Below are 17946 nucleotides of genomic sequence, written 5' to 3'. Positions count from 1 at the left end.
GACACCTACCTGAAATGCTTATGCAGAGGCGGTTGTTATATCTAATGTCATGGGATTAAGGGCTAAACAGCTGAGGCTCGACAGTTGATGAGTGATGTTCTGTGTGTTTGTTATTAACACTGCTTACCTCTGCTGTCCCTGAGGCGCTGATGACTTGTTGTTGCTTGACTGAACATGGGGCTTAGCACTAATCTCATCACCGCTAAGTGAGGATTCAGCAGTTCGTAGGCGCTCACAGACATGTATAGTTTAATGCAGGCATAGACACAAACTCAAAAATCTATATTGGATCTCAGTTTTGATGCAGCAAAAAAAAAAATAATGTGGTTGGATAAAGGTTGGATTTATTTTTCACCAAATAACCTCACATGAAGTAAAAAATAATTGCGGGCCGTGAGGAAAACAGACATGAATTGAAAAGTTTGAGTTGTACGAGTCTGACAACTCCTGCTATCCAGATAAGTCTTGAAACTGAAAATTGCTAAAATATGCCAATAGTTCCAGTCCTTCTCTGCCATGAATTTCCGTGAGAATTAGTGTGCATTTGACCCGCATTGTCCTATCCTTCTCCACTTATTATCCATATTAACGCCTCCCTTATGCACTGCAAAGTCCCTGTGAGTCCATTGTCCCGGATATCTGCTCCCTGATCAGCAGTCCTGTCCCAACCTGTGGGTGATGTATGGGGCCTGATAGCTGGGCTGTGCAGTAAGGAGTTCAAAAGGGCAGCGAGTAGACAGGTAGACGCCTACAGGTAGATGTTATTTGTTTAAATAACAGACCGACATGCAATCTTTCCATCCCCGTAAAACTCTCCTGGCCTCATCGCTGCATTTTTGGACCAGTGAAGCATTTGAGATCTGAATAAAAATGTTAGGGAGGAAGTGTGGCGCCATAGTCATCGGTCAAACATCAGAGGAGTGTTTGTTACAAAATAAGTACAGCCTGTATAGTCCTGTTGCAAATTATTGCAGAGTGAGCGAGACACAGAGAGAGACAGAGAGAGAGAGAGAGAGAGAGAGAGAGAGAGAGAGAGAGAGAGAGAGAGAGAGAGAGAGAGAGAGAGAGAAAACAATGACAAGAGAGAAATGAGATGCAGAGTGTAGGAGCCAGAGGAGGAAGGACAGAAAAGCAAATAGAGGGATGACATGATGGAGAGAGCAGAAAGAATTAAAGCCCAGCAAGCATTCAGATGTTTTGACACGCCACAAATCGATTAAAGGCTGAATGCCAAACAGTGAATAGTGTTGCGAGGATCCAACACTGCAGCCATTAAAGGGACAGATGGTTCTCTGTGTCCGCAGATCCAGGATCAGCAACACTGAAGGAGAAAATGATATTATGGTGCATAGATAATGTATACGCAGATTGCTGTGAGTGGATGTGCATGTCCATATACAGTACGTGCTTATTAGTTTTTTCTTTTTTTTAGGAGAGAGAAAGAGAGAAAGAGAGAGAGACATGGAAACATGGGTGTGAATTCCAACACAAGATTATTTTCCAAAACAGACCTGTTGCCCCGTAGTGCCCGATACACAATGCTCACCAGATCTGCCCACAGCATCGAACAAACCCAAACATGATCAGTTTCCCAAAGCCAAAAGACGATCCGTGCAAAACCACGGAAAATCTGAAACGGCAGTGCCCATAAAATACTGATGAAGGCAGGAGCGTCCCAAGTGAAATCACCCAGGGTCATTTATACCTGGGTGCTAATGAAATTTGGCCATGTGTTTGACCCTCAGAACTTATTGTGCAGTCAGCAAACGCATCAACCCGCAAAGGGGAGATATGAAGAAATGAACCCGGCCAGATGTTTATGGGATCCTCTTTTTCTTCTCTCTCCATCTCTAATCATAAACAGACACATTCCTGCAGAAATGAAGCAGGCTGTAAAGCAGAGCTCTGCCAGGTTTCAGGAATGTGATCACACAGCCGCACTGAGCTGCTATAGCCGACTGATGGTGAAGGAAGTCTTACTTTTCCACTGTGAAACACGTCCAGACTTTTTACATTCAATTTTTTTTTCACCTGTACTTTGCGGCACTGAATGCATGAGACTAAATAGCAGCCGCATTTTCACTAAAATAACAATGGAAATAAACTTAAGCAGCTTATTTGTCACTAACACACAGGTGGGGGAAAACATATTCTCCACTGAGCACATTGTGACCTAGTTCCATCAATATACACAAGTGAGTTGCAATACCTGGAAGAATAAAGCTCCCTTTGTTGTTTTCCTTGTACTGGATTTCTTTGATTGGCCTACTTTGACGTTAATTAATTTTCAATTGTCACGCTCTTGTCGTCTGTTAATAATCACGCATGTGTGTGTGTGTGTGTGCGCTCCCCTACAGACTCCTCGATGGCAAATAGACTTGAAGCCCTGGGCCGGTGAGAGTCATTCTCTGGAGGAAGAGGCTAAAAGATTCCTCAACTACATCACGACACCCCAAGTGAGTCATCGTTGTTTGGATTCGTACTATTTAAAGCTCCAGTTGTATATACTCCATTTATTTCACGTCTTTGTCAGGGACCATGTATAATATTAAAAATAAATGTCACTTGCAGTGATGGAACGTAACTGCAGTAAGTGCATTTCCCACCACTGCTGACTGCCGGAATGAAGTACAACAAATAGGAACAGCACAATTGGATATGGAAGATTTGCGGAGCAGATATGAAGATGCAACAGTATTATGATTATGAACGTGTGAAACAGAAAACAGGATTGTTGGTTTCTTGGCAATGTCTACACTTCTGATTCTTTGTAAAGATAATCTGAAAAAGTCTTCCCAGGGTACCAAAAAAATGTTTTTCGACAAAAGCTGTGAATTCGGTTGGTCATAACTGCTCAGTTCTTGGACTGCGAGGTCATGGTTGCTCAGTTTTTACCTTGAGTCATTTTTAATGTGATCTTTTTTGTTTGCTGTACTTGATGCTTTGCTACATGTTATTTTCCATCAGGGAACACAACGTCTTGACCCTTTGCTGCTTTAACCTCAGGTGAACTAAACATTGCAACCAGAGGCATTTATGTAGCTTTATGACTATAATTTGAAGGCAGATATTCAGAGTAGTTGTTGCTATGGAAGGCCAGGTAGTGCATTATTTTGACAGGTCTTTGTTCTGTATATCAGAATGAGCCGTTATCTATCAGCCAATGACTGAGCTACACTGGCACCTCTTTCACATTCAGCTCAGTCGTCTTGCTCGACAGCACACACATAATTCATTACTCTATTGATTACCATACAGATGAAACTCAGAGCCTCTCTATTCACACTTAATCAATGAGATGTTGTGCTGTGTTTGTTGGTTTATGTCAGTATTAAATTACGAGAAATCGATTAAGATGTTCAGTATCATAATATACGAAATATTGAGGGATTGAGAAAGCCTGTAATTCCGTGTCCTTGTCCGCATTGTGAAGGTAATGCATAGACACAGTTTCAATTTCACTGTCCAAAACTAAGAGGGACTTCTTTGGATTACACATGCTACTGTTTATATTCTAAAGAAATTGGTTTGGGGATAAATCAGCAACTTGTCTTTTCCCCTCAAACAATATAACGAAACAAGCGTTCTATATCTTTCACAGCAGACATTCAGCGGAGTGCAGCCACTGTGTGTGTGTGTGTGTGTGTGTGTGTGTGTGTGTGTGTGTGTGTGTGTGTGTGTGTGTGTGTGGACAAGGACAAGAACACAGAGAGAAAGGGATTGTCTGAGTATTTGTGTGTAAGTGTGTGTTTGAGGGAAGCTGTTGAAGGGAACTGTTCATCATACACACTGACAGGAAAGGGTGGAAGGAGTTGGAGGGGGCAGAGCAGCATCCTCAGCTGTAATGCTGACTGACACAGTGCCTGGTGGAGCTGTTACTCAGAGAGATGGCCTGCGACACAACTGCCTAATCAATAGGAGTCAGTGTATCTTGCATGCATGCATGCACCAGCCCACACACACACACACACACACACACACACACACACACACACACACACACACACACACACACACAGAAGCAGTGTTTCTACAAAGGTAGTTAATTTATTATCACGTGTGCTCAAAGGTACATTTTTACAGCCAAGTGATATCCAGAGAATGTGTTTCAATGCTCAGCCCTCCAGATGTGAGGTGGCCAAATAATCAAGAGTGATTTTGCATTTCATTGCACACTGTGCAATGTGCTGATGAATTCTTTCAGCTGGAACACATTAACAATGACAACCATAATGAAGCGTGTTCCAAATTAATTCAAATGCATGACTGTGCCACCCACATGTGCAATACAATTATCCTGCCCTTTGTAACAAATACACATGAGGTGGCCCCGCACTTAACTCAGCTGGTCCCATTCTGACCTGTCACTGAACACAGTTTGGAGGGGGGCCTGGTACAGAACTGAGAAAGACCTACAAGGAGACGAGGCCTGTGGGTCCCCTGAGATAAGCATTGGAGTCTCGTGCACCCGGTGGTGAGTTGGAATCAGAGGGCGGCTGCCGACAGAGCAGCAAGCTGTCATGTGTAGTGAGGGGGAACTGGTAATGTCTCCCAGAGACCCAAGGGTCTCCTGAAGCAACAGACAAGTACCATGAGGCCATGGGTGCCATGGCTTTGGTGGTAGCTGAGGCAAAAACCTTGATGTGGAAGGAGTTCAAGAAGGGCTTTTTTTTTACAACGCCTGGCCAATCGTCAGATGACACAAGAAGAGAAAGCAGGGTTTGTCCCAGGAGAACTATTGACCCTGATGGTATCGTGCAGGAAAAAAGAGCACTTTGAGGAACTCTTGAACTCGACCAGCACACTCTGTGGAAGTTGCACACAGTGCCAGCATAATCACACTGCTCAGCCTTCCTTGGAGAGCGTACGCCATGTTGCTGGAGAAGAGGCTTGGATTGTTTGAGGTGCAGGAGGAGCAAAGGGGATTTGGACCACTTTACCCTCGCAAGATTAGTAGAGCGGTCATGGGAGTTTGCATACCCAGTTCACATGTGTTTTGAAGACTTGGAGAAGGCTTACATGGTTGTGTATAGGGTACTGAGAATGTTGCTACCAGCCAACCATTTCTTATATAACACGAGTGAGAGTTGCTTCTGTATTTTCCAAAAGTCAAACACATTCTCAGTCAGTGTTGGGTTCCACCAGGATTGTCCTTTACGATCGGTTCTAGCTGTGATTTTCATGGATGTAATCTTGAGGCGCAGCTGAGGGAGGACCAGGTGCTGTTTAGAAACCTCAGAATTGCTTCTCTCGTCTTTGCAGATGATGGGTTCTGTTGGCTTCATTAGACACAGTGACAGTAACCCAGATGGATTGCTCCCTCTGGGTTGAGAGTGAGTTGCGACCCCAAAAAGTTAAAGTATGTTTAAGCCTTGTGCAAAAAAAAAAGGGTAAAATAAACGGGAGATCAATGGGCAGATTGGTGCAGCATCAGCGATAATGCAGGTGTTGCACCAGATTGAGCTGAGCCTGAAGCAAAGCTTTTGATTTAGCGGCTCATCTTCATTCCAGTCCTCATCTCTGGTCATGAACTTTGGGTAGTGACCGAAGAATGAGAAAACAAAACAACAACATAACAAAAATGAATTTCCTCTATAGGTTGGCTCAGCTCAACCTTAGAAGTTAAGAGGCTCAAAATGGAGTAGAGTCGCCTCTCCTTTGAATTGAAAGGAGCCATCTGATCCGGGTGGCTCGTGGGCACCTTCCTCTGGAGGTTCTCCGGGGTCTTTCAAAAAACAGAAGACCCCCAGGGATGACCCGATAACATGCTGGAGAGATTATATCTCATCTGGCTGGGACAGGCCTCAGGATCTCCCAGGAGGAGCCAAAAAACATTGCTGAGGATAGGGACATCTGGACTACCTTGTTTGGCAAGAGCAAGGACACGATGCCTGAAATCTAACTCACGAATTCAAACATGCACAAATATAAGTTTCAAATGCTTGCGATTGCTTAACCTGAGCGAACTCGGTAAATTGTAAGTGTACGACTAGATAATACACAGAAAGTGATCATAAAAAGACTGCTCACAGAGACGTATACACATCATGTTTGCAATAGAATGGTTTACAGTAGAACCATAGATTCATGTTTCATATAATCATGTCTGAGCTAATATTGTTCTTCCTCTGCAAACTGACTCTCTGCCCCAGATGGAGCTTACAGAAATTAGACATCAAACATTTGAGCAGCAGCTCCTGCGGTAAAGCTTAGTCCCTAGAAAAACTGCGGAAATACACACAAGCAACACGCTGACATGTATGCACATGTTTACTCTTTGTGAGTAAATAGTTTATGCAGGTGCATATTTTACCAAAACATACCCACATAAACACGAATCGAAACACTTTTTTCTTTTTAAACCTGCCAATCTGCACTCACTGTTCAGTGTCCTTCTTGTTTATCATCATTCTTTTATTCTCTCACTCTACTGCTGAGAGACTTGGCAGTGCTGCTGAGGCGTCTGCCCCAGCTGCGCATCATGATGAATAGCATGGAGAACGTTGTTCAACGCCGAGGCCCAAACACACACGAGCCCAGGGGTCAAAGTCAGTAGCCGTCTCCTGTGATTTATAGCATTTGTGTCAAGATATTTTGAGGAAAAGATGTTCATCACATCAGGACTGTTCAGAGAGTATCAGCAAAGCTGCCGCTCTTGGCTTTTAAATGCTGGTGGGATTGTTTAAAGGCCGTTTATTGCAGATTGTACATTGCATTTACAATACAGGTTTTCAGCCAGGAAACAACATAGGGATAAAAGCTTGAGGAGAAACTCTGGTTCTTAATATTGGAAATGGCTGTTATAATATGTTTCTATGTGTTTAGGTGTCGTGTGCATCGTTGGCCGGTGAGGAAGCTGCTCAGGAGGCGACCCCGGAAGCCTGGGCCGCATGTCTGGACACCAAATACAGCTTGACCCACAGAATACAAAGCAAACACTGCCGGGTGTACTCTTTTGGGTGCGTACAGACACACACTCACATACGCCATAAACTGAATACCTGAATTCACAAACTGGAACGTTACACTCACACCACATGTCAAATTTCAACCCTTATTCCAACACCTAACCCTAACTGTCATCACTTACACAAAAAGGTTCTGTGCATTAGCTTTGAGACAAGCGGTGATGTAATGCATCTGTAGAGCAACGGGATTGTTCCCATCATTCATTTTGAGTTATCTGCAGAGCGTCTGGTTCTGTACATCTCGCCACAATTGTCGCCGTTGTCATTTCACTCAAGGCAAATTTCTTCTGAGAGGAGAAATTCTGGGGTTTCTCTCATTATTTTTTCCAAAAATGGAGGCTATATTTTCTACACAATAAAAGAGGAGTATCTCTGTCTGCTCGTACCCTGCTGGCCTTGTCTTTTCAATGACTAATTGGTCACTGAGCCTATATTTATTCACAATCTATGTTATTTTGACACCATGTATCACTCAGGTTTCTATTTCTTTGTGTATTCTGCACAATTTGGTTTGTTGAAAAAACACTGTAATAAGAGTAAAGATAATCCTCTGTCTGCTTTAACTGTACCTCCACCTGGAACGCCACGTGCACTCCACCTCCGCTTCCTGTCCTTGAGTGGCAAGTAATCTTGAATGGAGTCAGCCAGGCCACCAAGGTATTTGACCTTCTTAAGATTGGAGTCAATCACTCCCAGTAGGCTTTGCGTCACGGCTCAGCTCGGCCCAGTTTCCGCCCTGCCAGTTCCTCCACTGTGCTGAGGTGCTGCAGGATTGTTTTGCTGGAGACAGGGAGTTTATTAATTTGACTGTTGTTGAGAGACAGCCCAGGTGTGCTGGCATCAAGGCAGGCAGGGTACAGATACTGATGCGGGAGGAATGGCGATGGGGGCTGTTTATGACTTCCTGCCTCTGTATGGTGAGGGTTAGGGGTCAAATGGAGGCATTGGAGAAAAACATATCTGATATCCTGTGGCTGACTGATGGGAAGTCACTCATGCAGGCAAGCTACATAGACATTCACAAAAAGTAAAAAATAGTATTATGCATGCAAATACTTTAACATTTGACCTGAATATCAGCTTACCAGGATGTGACTCACAGCATTTTTTACATTAGCAAAAGCCACATCACCATTTTCCCTTCTGTCTAACTGATCCCATTTGACTTCAATTCACGCTTAGTGGACCCTCAACGGGCTCACACAATACAACAGTGAGTCGACCTAAGAAATGTAATTCTATGAAAAAAAAAATACACAAAAAATAGACAAAAATAGACAAGTGACAAAAGAAATATCCTAAGAGCCCCGTTAGTATCGCAGTTTAACAAGGGAAAGCGCTCTCTGAAGTTCCCACGTCCCTTATCTGATCTAGATTCATGGTACACACACACACACAGACTTCATGTGACTTCATTCCCTTGAATCTATGCCAGGTATGCTGTGTATCATATTCTCAGGAGACCGCTGCTCTGCTGTACAGGAGACTTGCAATTCCCTCCTAAAGTCCACCGTTGCACATCACACTGGCTTTAATAGAAATGTCAAATACTATTAGCTGTGTGAGTTCACTGTTAAACTCAGTGCGTTAGGACGACTGAGTACAGTTGTGTGTGTATTATGTGTGCATATTACGCGTGTTTTTGTGAGCGTGTGCAGTCGATGCGTCTCATTTGCATGCGGTTTAACGAGCCGTGGACGGCTGTGCCGGGGCAGGATGAGCAGCTGTTCTCTTATTGGTCACGTGGTGGTGGATGGGGGGCTGCAGGATGTTTTTCCACATGAAAGACCAGCTATCCACCTTTCACCTCTTGTACTTTATCTTACCTCTCTCCTCCTCCTTCTTCATTCTCTTTTACCAGTTGCAATCTTTTTTGATCTTATGTTATTTCTTCTCTTGATGAAGAGCAGATGCTCACCGGAATAAAAAATAAAAGTCTGGAAGGATGAATCATCCATTGTGATGAAAAAGAAACACCCATTTTCTGGCCAATCGAAGCAGGCATTGAAATGTGTGCGTCACAGAAAAGATACTTCCAATAGTGTCTCCGGCGGCCGCCTCTTTGTTCTCTTTTGCTGTCGATGTGGAAACAATAATTATTATTAGACTTGTAGCTGGTGTTAATATTGGTTGTTGTTGGTATTAATTATTGTCTCAGCGATCCAAGCTTTTATTCAGAGAGGGAGGATGTTTTTGTCTTCAGTGTTTAAATTCATGTATTTCAGTAACTGAGCTAAGCGTAGGTGTATCTTTGACTGAAGCCAAGGCTACGCAGTCCCTTAATTTAGCTTTGAGATTATGCTAGTGTGTGTGTGTGTGTGTGTGTGTGTGTGTGTGTGTGTGTGTGTGTGTGTGTGTGTGTGTGTGTGTGTGTGTGTGTGTGTGTGTGTGTGTGTGTCCTCGAAGGCAGCAATAGAGGTTTTCGGAAATGCAAAAAAACATTTATATGGTTTGACAGAAACAACGTAGCTAGCGTGAACAATGTCAAAATGTCCTGAACGGTGGAGCATATGCGGCCACATTTCACACTGCGCTAAAATATAAATACCACACCATTTGGATGGGACAGTTTGAAGCCCCATCAAAAAAATAAATGAGGTCCAGTCATGAGGACTTTGCCTGCAGTCTGTCGGCCATTGAGCAAAACAAAAATGTCCCCAATTTGGAGCTCTGTTGGAAGAAAAACTTATTTACTCTTAATCAGTTACTGCTTCACTGTAATATTCAGAATCAAATATGTTTATTAATCATATGTACTATTGTAAGGCCTGTGACTTCTCAATGAACTCTCCCTTGTTCAAATTTACACAGTAATTTTGCATGTCTCCTGATAGTCATGAGACGGAAATCTGTATGTCTCTGCCTGAAGAACATGCCTTGGTATCATATGACCATGCCTCTAAAGACGTCATGAGGAGTGGGGGGGGGGGGTAAGACCAAAGACGTCATGTGGGACTATGTTGATTGTTCATCCTAATGAATTTAAGAAACACCTCTGTGCTCGTTCATTGAGCAGTCCAGGATTCACATACCACGTTGTGTAATTCCTCTGTGCTCCTTCCTTGCGACGAATAAATGTCCTGATTGGATGATTTTACCACACGGTGTCGGGGAACTTTTTCTAACATGCTCTTATATAGCACAACACTCATTAATCACGCACATGCTAACGAGATGCAGCGTGCGATGAAGGGAGGGGAAAGAGAGAGCGCGGGTGGCGAGAGAAGGTGCTAAGAAAACCGTGGTATTTGACACAAAGGGAACATGAATAAGAGAAGATCCGGCTGTGAAGGTACAAGAGAATTTGAAAGAGAAAGAGACGAGACAGCGGATGTTTTCCTCGACCACCCAGTCTTTGTTAACCTGTCTCTGGAGACTGTTGACACTATAGTTCAGAGCGAGGACAGGCGGACTGCGGGCTGTGTTGATCAGATTTACAGTCCATCGGGTGTTTGTCACCCATCTCACACACACTCCACATCTCCATGGTCTCCATGACGTTCTAGTTACCGCTCTAGAACTCTGTAGTCTCAAGAGAGAGGATACTACAGCTTGTGGAGACCCTTCTTTTTCAGCGCTGTCACCCAAAATAGCTTCTGGTGCAACGTGCACCACACTGCTCCACGCGTAACCCCCCTGACAGGAGTCTAGTGTCGCTGCAGTGATTCCTCGCTAAAAAACATCCCACCAGAGAGAATGGGCGAAACTCTCAGGGAAGTATATGAAATATTGAATGCAGTAAAAAGAGATGTCGAGTTGCATCTCAATCTCTCCCATGCATGCATTCCCTTATCTCCCTTCGAGTGGGATACATGGGGAGACCCGGTGACTCATCTGTAAAAGACATGTACTGGGAAATGTACTCCCTTTGCCGCAATCACGGAACACAGCCGCAGCACAAACTAGACACCAGGGAATGCGGAGACAGCGATCGAGCAAGGAAGAAAAGGAGAAAATTGCAAAATTAAAGTGAGGGAGGGGTGAGATAAAGAGAGAATAGCAGTGAGAGAGGAAGTGGCAAAGTGAGAGGCACATAAAAGAGAGAAATGCGGGGAAATGTGTCTGTCTCCTTGGATTTACACATCATATTTCAAAATGAGGAAGCAAGTCTCCTCTTGGTTCTTCATTTCTTGGCTTCTAAGCAAGCAGGTGAAGTCGGGGTCACGGTGACGGTGTGGCGTTTGATATGCAGCTCGTCTGTATTGCTGTCTCTGAGTTCAAATTTTAGCATGAGAATTCAATATTTTAGTATCCACAGTATTTGACATTGTGCTGAGGTTTCTCAACATTAAGATCACTTTGTCTCTGTGTCACAAAGATATGTTTTGCATGACAATACATTTGCAGTTTAAGCTCAGTTTACATTGGAATATAAAAGGACGCCCTCTTACTGTTGAGTAAGCCATCTTCTTTGCAACATACTTGTGTTAGCATTTAGCGCAACGTAGCGCTCTGCGGGCCTTGTGGAGTCACGAGCATGAATCTGAACATTTTGATTCAAGTCAGGGCCTATTTGATCATCATTCTTTTCATATTTTGGCTTGTACCATGAAAGTGTTTTAAGTATTCTACCCGATTGTCTTGTGCCGTGTGGGCTGCAGGTTGGGTGTGGACGATCGGTCCCTGGAGCGAACTCTTGCACGGGCAGGATGTGAGGTCCACTGCTTTGATCCCAGCCTGAAGCAGCCTCACCTGCAGCAGGCGGAAATGTGGCTTCACCGGCTCTCTGTCGACTGGAGGGATCCTAACCCGGCCGTTGTTGCCAAGCGTCAGTACGCCAACACCAAGAAACTGGCCACCATCCTGAATGACTTTGGACACAGACAGGTGAGAGGCAAAGTCAGAACTAAGTGTTCTGCCATTAATAATCACCTGGAACAACGTGACAGTGATCTTTCTTCCTGTGTCAGTGAGAAGTTGCACTTACATGCTGCGACACCAGCCCATTTGAACCCATCGTGATTCATTCGTCTGTTCTGCGTCAGGCTCCAGGTGGACAAACACACAGATATAATTTGGTTTTCCTCCTTTAAATATTATCATACTGAATGCTGCGTCTTCAAAACCCCCCAGGATGGTGTTCCACCTCATCAGATAGGGATCTGCATGCAAGATCGATCATACACACACGCCAAGCCCACTGATAGCGTGCATACTAATAAACACTGTTTGAGGTCCAACGAACATGCTTGTTCAGGAGAAGACGGAGTGATTATTCAAGGTCAAAGAAGACAAGCTTGTCTTCTCTTCTTACATTTGGCTAGAGGACATTTGTTTGTGCCCTGCTGTCTTCCTGGGTTATTACTCCCATTTGGAATAGCCAAAGTCATAAATGTATAAATCCTACACATAAGGCTTTAAATTCATTCACATTTATTGTCCCCAGAAGTTGGATCCTAATGTTTTGCTAACCCAGGACCTTTTGTCAGGCTCCACCACTAATACAAGGTTAAAATCTTTACTTATCCAAGAATGTCAGTGTCACGGGCAGACTGCGATGAAATTACCATTGTGAGACAAACACAAAACAATGCTATACTACCTTTCAGCCCCACTAACTTTATGCAGCTAGGAATAAAATAGATGTCATAATTTAGATCAGTCAGCTACTAAAGTGCTGCAAGGAGGACTTTTAACTTTTTGTCATAATTTCCTTAAGAAAAAGGTGCCAAACTTAATGAATCAATATTTTTTGTATTTATCTGTCCACATATCTACAGGTAAATCAATGCAAATCTTAATCAGCTATTGGTGCAAACAAGCTGCTCAATGAGGGGTTTCACAACTTGTGTACACTCTACACAAGTTGTGAAACATTTTCGAGAGCCAAAAGCAAAGTATAATGGCTCATTCAAGGGACTTGGAAAGATATTAAGATGTTCTGAATGTGTGACGAACTATGAAGAAATAGCCGTTGGCGTTTGTGTTTATGTGGGTGGGTTTGCACACCATCCTGTTTCCTCGATGACAGTGTCCGACGGTTTTAAATGCAAAGCCACGCACACATCCTTGTAATGAGGTTTTAATGCAAGTACACAGTGTGCTGGAGGAGCCAGCAGCAGCAGAAGAGTTTCTTCTCAAACGCTCTCTCATCCAGTGACAGGAAAAGCATCAGTGAAGGAATAGAGTCATTTGTGTACTTTAAAAAACAACACAGATGACTTGAGCCACAAGGACAAACGTCAGGTGCAGGAATCCACATCTCATTTATGGAAAGAAAATGCATATTGGACCCTTTTTGGTAAGGCAGCGGTACTACTTAATTAAATGAGGTCCTGCCAAATGACAAGAGGTGTAGAAAACAATCACAATGTACTTCAATCGTTATAACCTTTTGCAATTTCCTGAACAAAGGGGCCAATCCTGCAGTCACGGTAATAATTTAATGGAGCCAATCACTTGACACTAATGGATGAATGTGTTTTAGAGTCAACGCTGCCACTTGTGCCGCTGCACTGAAGCACAGCAGTGCTTTTAGCTCAGTGCTAACATGCTCACAATGACCATGCCTACACACTAATGTTTCACAGGTATGAAGTTTACATGTTCATCACCTTGTAATTCAATGCTAAGATACGCTGATTGGCACTAAACACAAAGTACAATGGATCCTGATGGAAATGTCCTCATTTGGCTGGTATCTAGTTGTAAACCAAAGTTTTGGACAAATTAGATTTTAGGATACAAGTTTGGCAGGAAATGTAGGATACATCATCTGAGAACCTTGACTGTCTGTAAATGAAATTGGTGAAAACCTCTTTATCTGAGGCTTTAGCTACGGTCGAGCTGCTCATGAAGTAAAAGCACAAAATAAAAATTGCAAACAGAATGCACAGGTAAGTGTACAAACAGCTTCTATTGTTACTCTTCAGATGCCTCGGAGGCTCTGCCTGGATGTCAGCGTTGCTGCTAAGGTGCGTCCAAAAGCACAGAATCAGCAAACCTCTCGGATGTGTAATTAAATGTCTTCTTTTGTGATCTGCTCTCTTGTGGCAGGTTCACTAATGAAAGCACACACAACACAATAATAAAGGTCACGTAAGCTGCAGTGTTTGTCTCTCTGGTTTACAAGTGAGAACAGTTGAATTATAGTGACAAGACTAAATCGTGTGGAACAAAAAGAGACTTTAAATAAGAGTCTTGTTAATAGCTCGGATCTGCTCTCCATGAAATAAACACATTTCCGACCAATCAACAAGCCAAAGTTATTTTCTCAAACTTGTTTGTTTATAAAGACTCAGACTTTTCATCAAAAGAGTCTCGAAATTAAGATGTTTCCCAAAATGCTGCCTAATCGTGAGGATGCTTTGCTGAAATAATTACTATGTGTATTTTGAGCACATGCTGTGTGAGTGAGGCACTTAGAGAGAGGAGAGGAAATATTTGCCCATTGGGGAAGAAGTTTGCAGCACTCTGACATTAAAACCTCAGCAGAGTGCAGAGACGCTGTGCTTTAAATATTATAAAGAGGACACACAGTGGGGCTGATCAGCTATATTAATGTAGAGAGTGCAATTTGGTTTTTGAATTTATCAGAAGTACAGAATTATTGTGTCTTTTCGCAGTTCAAAATGAGCCCAGAGGAACCTATTGTTCGAGAAACGTGTGTGTTCAGTATGTCATCTGTGCCTCCATCAAAATAAAAACCCTTTCAATTTGTGGAAATAACCATATGTACATGTGTATATACGCACATATGTCACACACACACACACACACACACACACACACACACACACACACACACACACACACACACACACGTGTCTGCAATAAACACGGGGAAACAGATAGCATGGCTTAATTCAAAAGTACAAAAAAAAAAATACAAATCACAATTTCCTGGCTAGGAGTCGGTATCTGCAGGTTGGTTTCACAACAGCTTTCTGTCAACTTGAGAGCTGCAGGAACGAGTCCAAAACCCAGGAAAGAGTTCTCCTGTACACACTTCTGGTTTTCCTGCTGTCAAAGTCAGTGAGGTTGTGGATGGAGCATTGGTGAGATGCCTGAAATAAAGTCTGTAGTTAACGCAGGCTTCACAGATTGTTGTGTTTTGTTCTAGGAAATAAAATACAACAGATAATATCCCTCTCGGGAATTTTGAAGCTTTTACATGTTTTTTAAAAACAGGCGGCCGCTAACAAGAGTCTAAATGAGATTACATAACATCATAATGCTGACTAATCTGGTTTTACAGCCTCGTTGTGTACACTCCCACTCATGAGGCCGTGGTGCAGATCATCTACAGCCTAATGTAGCTTTTTACATCTGGAGATTGCAGCCACGTTTAAAATCATTTGGATTAGATTAGATTTAACTTTATTGTCATTACATAAGTACAGAGCAACGAAATGCAGTTTAGCATCCAACCAGAAGTGCAATAGTAGTACGTACCAATACAGAAAATAACGTGTCAAGTGGAACTGCAATATATAAATATGGAACATACAGATTGATTGATAAAAGTCAAGTTCATTTGTGAAGATTATCCTGCTGAACAAAACATGTTTTTGTTTCATGAATAATTGATTTATAAGTAAATAATTGCTGTAACAATCCAAAAGGCAATGGAAAAATACAATTGGCTTTTTTTTTTGTCAAGGGAACCAGTGTGAGTCTAACTTCTCGTTTACCCAACAACAACAAAAATACATCACTTCAGCATAACAATTCAAAAAAGCCATTGCTATTGTTAAACTTGTCTTTGTGGGAATAAAATACAGAAGTTATGTTTTCTTAATTAATAATCTTTAGAGATGCTAGACATTTTTTTAGGAAGCTTTGGACAAAGCGAGCCGCTGACTCAAACTATTCCGCCAAAACAGGAGATGAACGTCCAGCCTAATTGTGTTTTAGGTTTTGACCTCAAACACGTGCCTTTGCGCTCCAGCCACAAGGTTCTGGACCACTGCGCGTGCACAGGGGCTTGTACCTTAATACTGAAAGCATTGGACGAGGGACCGTTGAGGCAGACAGATAATTGATGTAAAAAAAAAAAAAAAGCGAGACCGAAAAAAGCCGCATGCTCTAAAATAACATCAAATAAAGACAAACACACACAGACAGCATGACACATTATACAACCCAATCTCCTCTGAGACAAAGTTAATATATCACCTCTTGATGATGCCATATCACTTTCCTTCAGGAGGTTTCTGTCCAATTAAGCAACATCTCTCTGCTCCGAGTGCTTCGAGGCCCGCGGGGAGAATAGAGGACATTTGGCGTCTTCCTCCACAGATCGCTGCTTTTTGAGAATTTCAGAGGCTTGTTCACTAATGAGGGCTGGGAATTGTGTAGCTGTTGTAAAGGAATTTCCTGGTCACTTTAATACTCGCGCTGTCAGATAGCGACAGATGATGTTCAGTTTAGTTGCAGATATGTGAGCGTTTCCCACAATTAAAAAAAAAAGATGGCGCACTATGAATATCCGGCAACTACTATCTCATGTTATCTCTAATGTAATAATCCTTGACTACACATTACCCCGGGCCTCTTTCTGATTGGTCTTGTAATCTAAATATCTCTCCAGGTCTTATCGCTACTTATTTAGTGACTACATGATATACGAGCGGAGGATGTTAACTGAGACATTGGGATCCAACGACTTTAAGGACATAAAGGTCAGACAATGGACATCTTTAGTAATCCAGAAGACTTAGAGGAATCCTAAGATCCTGAGGATGTGCATTAAACTTTGGGAATGCACAAGTCTCCTCACATGAATATGACCTAAGGGTGCTATTAACATTCATCTTATGAAGCGTCGTCTCTATGCTCCGACACACGAGCCTTGTCAGGCTGCTCTCTCGCTCAATCCATCATCAGCAAACGCTAAAGCAAGAACAAAGGCCAAGCTTCGCTTCCTCCTTTTCATCCGTTAATAGCTTTTGCGTTCAATAATTCCACACAGTTTAGTGTCATTCCAGTGTTATAAAAGAACTGATTTATCACCTGAAGTGGAAAAAACATTCAATGTGTTTCTCTTCCCCCCCCCACCCCTCCTTGATTTAGGTGGATGTACTGAAGGCAGATATGGAGAGCGCAGAGTGGAAGATTTTGGAGAACTTGGTCCTGGAAGGAGTTCTGGACTCCGTGGGTCAGCTGCTGCTGGAGCTTCACCTTCACTGGGCGGGCTTCGAGGTGGCCGGCGATGACCCCTCCGTGGTGCGGTACTGGTTCAGCTTACTCAAGGAACTGGAGCAGGCCAACTTCCGCCTCTTCCACGTCAACAGCGACCCAGCCAAACCTCACCTCTTTCTGCATAAGAATGTCCTGAACGCCAGCAGCGCTTACACCCTGAGCTGGGTGAACACAGAGTGGAAGCCTTGAGGGAAGTCGGACTGAACCGTTATCTCGGCTGGAACAGATTCTGAATGGAAATGCACGTTGTTTTTTTTTTCCACCCCCCAACATGGAGTTTTGAAATCAAAGCACAAATTCTTGTTGGAGCACAGTTGTCCCCCGGACAGACTTCTCTTATCTTGTCTAACCTTTTCTGTACAGCTGGAATCCCTGCTCAGGCTTATCCTCCTGCTCTTCCTCTCCTGGCCTGTAATAACCTCAGCCGTGTCGCGGGGCAGAGGAAATCGCCTCCAGAGGCTCTCTGTGTTCTACCTCAGAGTGGCGGTGTTGTTGGCTGCAGGTCAGCTGCTCGAGTCCCAGAGGCCTCCGTCCTTCAAGGCCCTGTCGGAGCTCGGCTCACCGCCAGTCATCCAACTTGATGTTAGACAACCTTTCCAGATTACAATAGTTGGCACAAATCGCTCAACAGAACATGAACTGATGTGTCTGGATTGGTTCAGTGTTTGTTGGCTGTAGGAAGGCGGCTGTGTGGGCAAGTGTGTGGGAATAAGACAAAAAAAAAAAGCTTTACTCCAATTGTTTTATTGTTTTTTTTATAATAAAAAATATTAGGATCCACATAAAGAAGCATTTTGTGTAACTGTCAGTTCTTTTACTCCTCCAGTGTTGGCCT

At 43.2% G+C, this 17946-nt stretch overlaps 1 protein-coding gene across 1 annotated transcript in view; it reads left to right on the top strand.

The window, feature by feature from the left end:
* The window catches only part of mettl24 (methyltransferase like 24), a 29382-nt gene extending 11482 nt beyond the window's left edge, over positions 1-17900 (top strand). Inside the window, exons 2-5 of the mRNA XM_068577132.1 lie at positions 2358-2456; positions 6826-6959; positions 11570-11795; positions 16983-17900. Of these exons, the coding sequence (XP_068433233.1) occupies positions 2358-2456; positions 6826-6959; positions 11570-11795; positions 16983-17300 (777 nt within the window). The 3' untranslated portion in view covers positions 17301-17900. The remainder of the gene's footprint in view (positions 1-2357; positions 2457-6825; positions 6960-11569; positions 11796-16982) is intronic.
* Positions 17901-17946: the final 46 nt, after the last annotated feature.

The sequence above is a fragment of the Clinocottus analis genome, unplaced genomic scaffold (assembly GCF_023055335.1).
Source record: "Clinocottus analis isolate CAN_PGR_092001 unplaced genomic scaffold, fCliAna1.0.p SCAF_15, whole genome shotgun sequence".
NCBI classification, from domain to species: Eukaryota; Metazoa; Chordata; class Actinopteri; order Perciformes; family Cottidae; genus Clinocottus; species Clinocottus analis.
The sequence above is the reverse complement of the archived record's forward strand: the minus strand, read 5'-3'. Positions and strand labels throughout refer to the sequence as shown.